This window comes from Crocuta crocuta, unplaced genomic scaffold (genome assembly GCF_008692635.1).
Source record: "Crocuta crocuta isolate KB4526 unplaced genomic scaffold, BGI_CrCroc_1.0 scaffold520, whole genome shotgun sequence".
Taxonomy (NCBI): domain Eukaryota; kingdom Metazoa; phylum Chordata; class Mammalia; order Carnivora; family Hyaenidae; genus Crocuta; species Crocuta crocuta.
This window is the reverse complement of record NW_027532009.1, coordinates 419,998-429,960: the sequence shown is the minus strand read 5'-3', so window position 1 is coordinate 429,960 and position 9,963 is coordinate 419,998. Positions and strand designations below refer to the sequence as shown.

The window sequence follows — 9,963 nt, the reverse complement described above, 5'->3', positions numbered from 1 at the left end:
TTTTTTTTTAATTTGTTGAGACTTGTTTTGTGGCCTAAAATGTGATCTATTCTGGAGAATGTTCTATGTGCATCTAAAAAGAATGTGTATTCTGTTCTTTTAGGGTGAAATTTTCTAAATAGGTCTATCTCATCCAGTCTGTCATTTAAAGCCTTCCTTATTGATTTTTAGGATGATCTGTCCATCCATGTGAGTGCGGTGTTTAAGTCCCTTAGTATTACTGTATTACAATCCAATATTTTATGTTTGTTATTAGTTGTTTTATGTATTTTGGTGCTCTCATGTTTGGGTGCACAAATATTTATAATTATCATGTCCTCTTGTTGGATGCCCGCATTTATGATTATACAGTGTTCTTCTTGTCTCTTGTTATAATCTTTGTTTTAAAGTCTGTTTTGCTCAATATATATTGCTATCTAACATTTCATTTGACATTCATTTGCATGATAAATATTTCTCCATACCTTTACTTTCAATCTGCAAATGTTTTTATAATTAAAAATATCTCTTATAGGCACCATATAGATGGGTTTTGTTTTTTCTCTCTGTTATGACACCCTATGTCTTCTGTTTAGAGTTCATTTACATTCAAAATAATTATTGATAAATATTTATGTATTGCCATTTTGTTACTTCTTTTGTAGTTGTTTCTATAGATTTTCTCTGATATTTTCTTCTCTCGGTCTGTTTCAAAGCTTGTTGGCTTTCTTTAGTCATATATTTGGATTTATTTCTCTTTATTCTTTGCATATCCAATAGTGGTTTTTGATTTGTGGTTACCATTAGGTTTGTATCTAACATCTTGTGCATAAAGCAGTCTATATTCTGTTGATGTTACTTAAGTTTAAAACCATTCTTTACTGCACTCTCCCCACTGCCATGATTTAGGTACATGGTGTCTTTTTTTTTTACATCCTTTTATTTTATGAAATCTCGACTTATTTTCACAGAAATATTTATTTTTATGTTTTTGTGATTTTTAGTTTTTGTATTCTCACTTATGCTTTTTCCTTTCCACTCAAAGAGCCCCCTTTAATATTTCTTGTAGGATTGGTTTATTGGTCACAAACTCCTTTAGTTTTGTTTAAGAAATTCTTCCTCCTTCTATTCTGAATGATAAACCTACTGGATAGAATATTCTTGGCTGGAAAATTTTCCCATTCAGCCCTTTGAATACATGTATCACTCTCTTCTAGCCTGCAAACTTTCAGTTGAAAAATCCACTAATAACTTTATGGAGTTTCCCTTGAATGTCCCTCTTCTTTACTCCTGTTTATTTACTTTTATTTTTTCTTTATTGCTACTTTTTGCTATTTTCATAGCTGTATGTCCTGGTTTGGAATTTTTTAGGATGATTTTCTGAGGAGATCTCTGTGCCCCCTGAGTGTGGATATCTGTTTCCCTCCCCCTTGTTAGGTAATTTTCGGCTCTTATTTCTACAAATTCATTTTCTGCTCCTTCTCTCTCTTCAGGGATTCCTCAAATACAAATGTTATTATGCATGATGAAATCACTGAGTTCCATAAGACGATCTCAATTTGAATAATTTTATTTCTCCTCATTTGCTAAGCTTAGTTACATTCCATTATTCCTGCAGGTCATTAATTTGTTTATCTGCTTCCTCTAGTCTCCTATTTATTCCTTCAAGTGTATTTTTAATTTCATTTTTTTTGTTCTTGACCTCTGATTGGTTTTTCATCTGTGTTAAGAGTGTCACTGATGTCCTCTACTCTTTTCTCGGTATGCTGAATATATTTATGATGATTACTTTAAATTGTCTATCCGGTATATTAATTATATCCATTTCACGTTGGTATCCTGTTATGGTTTTGTCCTGTTCTTTCATTTGGGAGATATTTCTTTGTCTCTTCATTTTGTTTGATTTTCTGTGTCTGTTTCTGTGTGTTAGAAAAGTCAGCTACTTGTCTTGCTTTTATAAATAATAGCTTTATGAAGAAGAGGTCCTTCATAGTGTTCTAAAGTGCAGTGTTTCCTGTTCCCTAGGGTCTAGTGCTTTAGGGACTGTCTCCTATGTATGTTGCATGTGTTTTGCGGTTGCATCTTGGCTTCTTTGTCGTTTAGGTCAGTCATCTGCAGAGGCTCTCTTTGCCTAATGAGGGCAGATTTGGTCCTCAGCGGGTTGGGGTGGGTTGTTTTAACAAGGTGTGTAGTGGTCTGTTTAAGAAGTGTGACCTGCCCCACTCTTGCCAGACTGAGATCCCACAAAACATGTAAATCAGAAGATGTGGTGTTAGCATGGTTTGTGCTGGTGTTTTGAGGTAGGGGCCTGCAGTGCAGGGCCTAAAGAGATCATGACTAGGAGAGTGGTTCCCCTGATGTGTGGGTAGGGGGCCTTGTAAGCAAGTTAATAAGCAGTGCTGGTTCCCACAGGTTGCCATTGTTTATACTGGGTTTGGGAGATGGATGGCATCTACCACCTTCTTTCTTCCTGGAGCGTGATCCCTCTGGGTCACGCTCTGAGATGGACAAATTACTCTCCTCCTTTCTGCTCCTTCCCTGCCATTTTTCAAACTACATGTTCTATGTTACACGTATAGTGCTGTTTGTAGTGCCATCTCTTTAAGCAGGGGATCCTGCGTCCTAATGTCTTTCATGCTCTCCCAGAGCCTAACTCGCTGATTTTTAAAATTCCAGGCTTTAAGTCTCACTGCTTATAAGAACTCATGAAATTCAGTCACTCCAGCTTTCAAAGAAAATATAATAAAGATTCATCCTCCGCATTTGTGGGATCCCTGTGTGAATGTGTTTTCTCCTTTCTCTGCACCACCAACTCCCTCCCCACTGTGAACAGTCACAGTTCATATTGCTCCCAAAGTCTTCACCCTTCCTACCTTCTTCAATGTGCCTTCTTCTCTACCTTTAGTTGTGGAGTTTTTTCTGCCAGTCTTCGGCTTGTTTTCTGGGTTACTTACACTACTGTGAGTGTCGTCTAGTTGTATCTGTAGTTCAAGGGAAGTTTAGCTTCCTCCTACTCTGCCATCTTCCTAGTGAAGCCAAAATATTGAAACCTTTTACTCTAAAATCAAGAACAAAACAAATTAGGGATGCACTTACTTTTGTCACTTTTATTCCACATAGTACTGGAAATACTAGGCAGAGAAATTAAACAAACAACAGGTATCCAAAGTGTAGAGAAAGATCTATACTCACAGTTAATACAATCTCATATTAAAAACCTACTAGAACTAATCAATTCATATTGTGTATGGTACAGAATTAACACCTAAAAACCAATGTGCTACTATATGCTAGAAATGAATAATCTGAATAAAGAATTGTATGGTTAATTTGATATGTCAACGTGGCTGGACCATGGTTGCCCAGATGTATGGTCAAATATTATTCTAGATGTTTCTGTAGGAGTGTTTTAGATGAGATTAATATTTAAATCAGTGGATTTTCAGAAGAGCAGATTTTTCTTCCATGATGTGGGTGGGCCTCATTCAATCATTTAAAGGCCTAAGTAGAACTAAAGATTAAACTCTCCTGACCAGAAGGCATGTTGACCCATCCTGCATGTTTTGTTTTGGATATTGACTTACAATCCCCCACATACAGGGAGGCATTAACACTCTTATTTTCTGAAGTGGCACAGGTTTGCTAATTAATATATAAAAATTTTCCCAGATAAGAAGTGGTACACTAAGGACATAAAAGTGATTTATCATTGTGGAAATTGGTTAAAAAAGCATTTAGCACATGTCATAATCATCTTCAGTAGAAGTACTTAAGAGGTACTTAAATGTACTTAATATTTGCTGTCAATCAGATGCATATATCTTTTAGAGATATCACAAGTTAAACAGATATTGAAGTTTTTTGTTAGATTTTATTTATACTCTGTAACATTTAATAAGAGAAACAAATTCAGCAAGGGAATATCATGCAAGAGGTTGGATGTACCAGTATAGGTTGAGTAATAGAGTGTTGGCTATGTCACTTTCTTATTCTTGTTTTTTTGAGACAGAGAGAGAGAGAAAGTGCAGGAACACACAGGTGGGGGAGGCACAGAGGGAGAGGGTTGGAGAGAACCTTAAGCAGGCTTCATGCTCAGCAAAGAGCCTGATGTTAGGCTTGATCTCACAACCATGAGATCATGTCATGAGTCATAATCAAGAGTCAGACCCTTAACCGAGTGAGACACCTAGGTACCACAAACAGTGTCATTTTCAAATGAAATGGAAAGAAATTTAGAGCAGGATCAGAAAAAAAGTGAAAAGAAATATAATAAATATATTTTTCTGAGTAAACATCATTAATTCCTGATACTAAGTACACTACTTTAAGGACACTAAAATTTATGTTTCCTTCAAGTATTCACAATGTATTGAAATTTTACTTGATTAGATCCTATAACAAACAGTTAATTATTAAGTCCATATCTTTTATACACACACACACACACACACACACACACACACACACTCCCTGCAAGTTTGCCCTCTTTGTAAGTTAAAAAAAAAAAAAAAGAACTTAGTGGGCCTACAATATGCTTATCCATTTAACCAGTCAGTTCTTTTCAAATCATCAAACTAATATGTTTAAATTTCAAAAAAGATCTCCTCATTTGTGTATGACACAGTGCGTTGAAGCAAAACGAAGAAATTCCTTTCCCTGTCATGATCTCATTAAGACATGTGGGAAGCCTACACTGGTTACTTGAGCAAGAAGTGTCTCATAATTAATCCTTAGGGAAACTGACTTCTCTCCACATTGTCTTCCATTAATTGCACTTCCTTGTCCATTTGTATTCTTGACAGTGGTTTCCAGTAACAGACCCACTGTTTGCAAATTTGCTTAAATTACTGATGTCAACATATTGTCAATAGCTAGCAAAAAATTAACTTTTGCTGTAGGAACAAAATTTGGTTTAACCAAAGATAAGAGCGACTTAATCAGGGGTGCTTGGGTGGCTCAGTGGGTTGAGTGTCCGGCTTCAGCTCAGGTCATGATCTCATGGTTCATGGGTTTGAACCCCGCATTAGGCTCTGTGCTGACAGCTCAGAACCTGGAGCCTGTTTCGGATTCTGTGTCTCCCTCTCTCTCTGACCCTCCCCTGCTCGTGCTGTCTCTCTCTCTCAGAAATAAATAAAACATTAAAAATTTTTTTAAAAAAAGAGTGACTTAATCAAATATTTGCTGGATCAAGTGGAAAAGTTAGTGTAAGTCAGGTTGCTTCTAAAAACTTTTAACAGTGATAATAATTTAATAAATAAAATTGATACATTTTGTGTTTTTTATATGAATCCATAAGGTGAACAAACAACAATGATCCTTAGGAAACAGATCAAATTTATATTCTTAGGAAATCTTCATTGAGAGATAGCTAAATTTTCAACATGAAATTAAAATACAGGGTTGGGGGGGCTCTAAATTTTCTCTGAAAAAATACTTTTAATCAAAGTCTTGATTGATCTGTGACTATTACTTCACATTAATTTATACTTAGTTATTTAAAATTCACTTTACTAAATATGCTGTTAATTTTAAGCAATAACAGAAAAAAATAACTGATCTTACTGTATATATGTTGGTTCTAGATTCGCTTGACTACTACCACACCTCACATAATATTCTTGCATTTCTTGCTGACAGTGAGTCATGGAAGAAAGATTCATCAGAATTATTTTCTATGCATGTGTATGTTTTTCTATATTCCAAATTCATTTTGCAGTGACTCCATATTTCTAATTAAAAGGAAGGATCAGTTTGCAGTGAACTAAGGATAGTTTGGTCATTGATTTGAAGGTAAATAAAATGAGCCCAAAGTTGAATTCCCTTTTTATTCAAGCCTTATGACTACACCTTCAGGCTTTTCCTTTCAAACTATTTCCCTAGCATGTTCTGATTGTGGGATAAATGGTTGTAAGAGCAAGATACGGTGTATTATGTATTTGTTTTTCGTGGGAATATTTGGGGTCAGTACAGGGACTGTATTGCTTTCAAGAAGAGTCCTTTTTCATAAAGTTAAAGACCAACAAGTAAAAGTTTAGATAAATAAAAAGTAAAATAAAAAAAAATGGGAACAGAGTTTTCTACTCCTTTAAAAAATTCTCATTAGTAATTTCAAATATATTTTCATTTTGTAAGATTTAATGACATATATATTTCAGAATTTAGCCTGACTTTTTTACATCTCTAAAGGTCTGTGACTTGTATCTTCAGATTTATATCCCTTAAAGGATGGAGCTTGTAAGAGAGCAGGATTGAGGACCTTGTCATAATTTGAAACTTTGCAAAATAAACAGAAAAATAGAGAATAAAATACTGTATATTGAGTGGTTGCAGGGCATGAGAACGTGTTGACCTGGAATTCGTCATTCAGTTTACAAAGTATTTGATTGAGCTGATACAGCAATGTTCTAACACTTAAAAAATAACTATCCATAAATATTCACTCATGGGAGAAATCTGAACTGGAAATACTTGCGGAGATTTGTAAAAATGTAATGACTACTTTCATCTGCAAGTCTGCCAAATCCAAATTACTTGGGGTGGAGCTTAGTCTCATAATATTTGGATATGAATTCAGGTTAAAAAAATTAACATTGCCTATAACTCACAAAGATTCTAGTCTGTGAACTGTTGTTTTGTTTTAATTTTGTATCTGCCCATAACTTTTTTCATACTCTCTTTCACTTCCTTGTTCCTTAGGCTGTAAATGAAAGGATTCACCATAGGGTTGATGACTGCATAGAACACAGAGATGAGTTTGTCTCCCTCTGCTGAATAGAGGGATTTGGGTCTCAAGTACCGGATCAACCCTGTTCCATAATACATTATCACCACAATCAGGTGGGAAGAACACGTGGAAAAGGCTTTTTTTCTGCCCTTAACAGAGTCTATTTTCATCACAGCCACCAGGATGTGAAGGTAGGAGAGTATAATGAGGAGGAAGGGGAATAATACTGTTCCAGCCCCTCCTATGGTCATCACGGTCTCCACCAGGGATGTATCATCACAGAACATGTGAAGAAGAATGGGCAATTCACAGAAAATATAGTCAACAACATATTGACCACAGATTGGAAGAATTGTCAGGTAGAGAGGCACCACTGAGGCAAAAAAGCCAATGGTCCAGGCCCCCAGAGCCAGTGCCACACACACAGACCAGTTCATGATGAGCAGATATCTCAGTGGGTAACAGATGGCCACATAGCGATCCAGAGCCATTACTGCAAGGAGAAAACACTCAGTTGACTCCAGGAATAAGGTGATATAGGTCTGAGCAATACAGAAGTTGTAAGATATGACTTTCCTGCTTGCGAGAAAATTAAAAAGCATCTTGGGGACCACAAATGTGCTAAAAAATATGTTGAGAAAGGCCAGATGACAGAGGAAGATGTACATGGGTGTCTGGAGGGAAGAATCTAGAATAACTAAGGTGATGACAGCCGTGTTTCCAAAGAGATTTGCCAAGTAGACCAGAGAGAAGAGAAAAAAGAGTGGAATTTCAGTCTGGGGGTAATTGGAAAATCCTACCAGGATCAGCTCACTGATGATGCTGGAATTCACATGATCCATTTTGAGTATTGATGATTTCCTGCTGAAATGAGAGGAAAGCAAAAACCAAAAATGCTCTTATTTTAAAATTGTGAGATTAAATCCATTCCTGTGTCACTCAACTACAATGCTAAAGATAAATGGGCCTTAAGTTGGATGAACAATTATTTGTGAAATTTTGTCAGACAAATATTCTATTCATAGGAATAAGAACATTTGCAAATCACTGTCCACATCAAGCGACTGCTTGCTTTTCATGAATTACAAGGTTTTGGTTTCACACTGAGAATTTCTCCACCTCTACTCATTGCATCATATATAATACACAGCACACTTCTACATTTTACTAATCAAATCTTATTATCCATTTTCTAAAAAGGAACTAGAGATTCAGTAAAATAAAATGGCTTGCCCAAATTCCAATTAGAAAATATTATAATTAAAAATAATTCCACCTTCCTTCTACTGTGAAACAAAATCATCAATGATAATAAAGTTTACATTTAGCAAGACAAAAGATTGATTTATTTCTTTTCATTCCTAGTCCCTATGGAACATAAATTGCAATGTCATTAAAGCACAATACTACACAAAATTTAATTATTTAACTACTTTCACTACTTCAATATTAGCAGGTATAATATAATGAATCCTCTAAACAACTGAACTTCCAAACTTATAGTAACAACCTTAGAAAAATAACCAAGTTGTTTCAAAGCTAAGTTTTGTTTTTTGTTTTTTACCATTTTAAAGGTAGTGTGAAATTGCTTATGGGTCTATGTCTTATCTATGGGTATATATTTTCAGTGATACACTTGTGATCTTTATCAAAATCTTTGAATTAAATTTGCCAGTCTGTGCTGAAATGGAAGATTTAGGCTGGTTATACAATGTGTTGACTCACCTTGCACACCACGCACACACACAAATGCTAGCTGCTATTAACAAAGCACCACAACACTAATCAAATAAAAAGTAAAATTCTTTTGAGAATCTTTAATCATATGAGAATATTTAAACACAGAGGAACATAAACATAACAGATGTAGCCTGGAGTTTGCATAGAATCAATTAAACTCTTTGTACCTCAACACCTCTCTTTTCTCCACTAACTCATATTTCCAGTGTGTCTTTTTGTCCTGTCTTTATGTCTCCTTTTTTGTAACTTACCTGTAGACTTCCATGTGAAAGTTTTCCTAGTTATTTTTTCAACTCTCTATTCAGCTTTTTTTTTTTCTGTTTGCACAACCTAAGATACTAGATGATTATATCATAGGACTTACACAGCAACAAGACAGGAGGTGGGGAGGAAGGAAAAGAGAGACAGAGAGAGAGAGAGAGAGAGAGAGGGAGAAACAAAGAGACAGAGAAAGAGAGCCCACAAGCAGAAAGCAAGAGAGTGAAACACAGAGAAAAGGACAGAGAAACAGAAAGAGAGCATGTGTCTACAGGCAGAATTTCAACTCTATATTTGTGGAAGAGAGAAAAGAGCAGTTGACATACCTGCCCTATCTTTTTTGTTAGGAAATATTTTCTTTCAGAGTCTCCTCTTTACTGGCAACTGATAAATGAATTTTCCTGGACAGGGTCAAACTATCAAATCTCCACCTGTAAAGGAGATAGCATGAGAAACATAGCCACTTGTCAACCACTAGACTTCATCATATTTAACATTACCCAGAAATTTTCTTTTCTTGGCAATATGCTCCTCAGTTTCCTGGAAGTTATGTTGAATAGAAAGAGACAGCTATGGCTAGTGATATGCAAAAGCTGTTCCCTTGATTTTATATTGTTAATTTTAGCATATAAATTACTCATATTTCATTTCTTTACTTAATTATCCCAAATTTATACTACATATAGTGAAAGTAGAGGGTAGGATAAATAAAGATTATTTGCCAGGAATTATAAATCCAGAATAGAGACTTCAGTGAGTAAAGTGAAGTCTATTTATTAACAGAGGCAAAGTTTTAAGTTGGATCCCAAGGGAAGCTAGTTAACTTCATGTAAGAAAGAAAAACAAAATAATTTATACTCCACTTGCTGCTAATGACAGCCAGCCCATTAAATGCAATTCGTAGCTTTCTATTTATAGTGACATCTATAAATTCCATTATTTCTCCAAGAGAAACATCTCAATTTATCAGTTCTTTTCTTTTTTAATATTTTTATTTATTTCTAGGAGAGCGAGAGAGACAGCGTGAGAGGGTCAGAGAGAGAGGGAGATACGGATTCTGAAATAGGCTCCAGACTCTGAGCTGGCAGTCAGCACAGAGCCCGATGCGGGGCTCGAACCCACGAACCGCGAGATCATGACCTAAGCGAAAGTCGGACGCTTAACCGACTAAGCCACCCAGGCGCCCCTCAATTTATCAGTTCTAACAGTAAATGTTAATGGTGTATTTTTTAAGTGAACATGAATTTTCCTGGGTGCCTGGT

General features: G+C 35.6%; 1 protein-coding gene across 1 annotated transcript; it reads right to left on the bottom strand.

Moving 5' to 3' along the window:
• Positions 1–6,591: 6,591 nt before the first annotated feature.
• Positions 6,592–7,545, bottom strand: LOC144241388 (olfactory receptor 2A12-like). The gene has a single exon (XM_077775949.1). It carries the CDS (start codon positions 7,543–7,545, stop codon positions 6,592–6,594), a length of 954 nt encoding a protein of 317 aa, XP_077632075.1.
• Between the last annotated feature and the right edge of the window lie 2,418 nt (positions 7,546–9,963).

Excerpts from the sequence above, each read along its gene's own strand:
- LOC144241388 (XM_077775949.1), bottom strand. The coding sequence starts at position 7,545 with ATGGATCATGTGAATTCCAGCATCATCAGTGAGCTGATCCTGGTAGGA.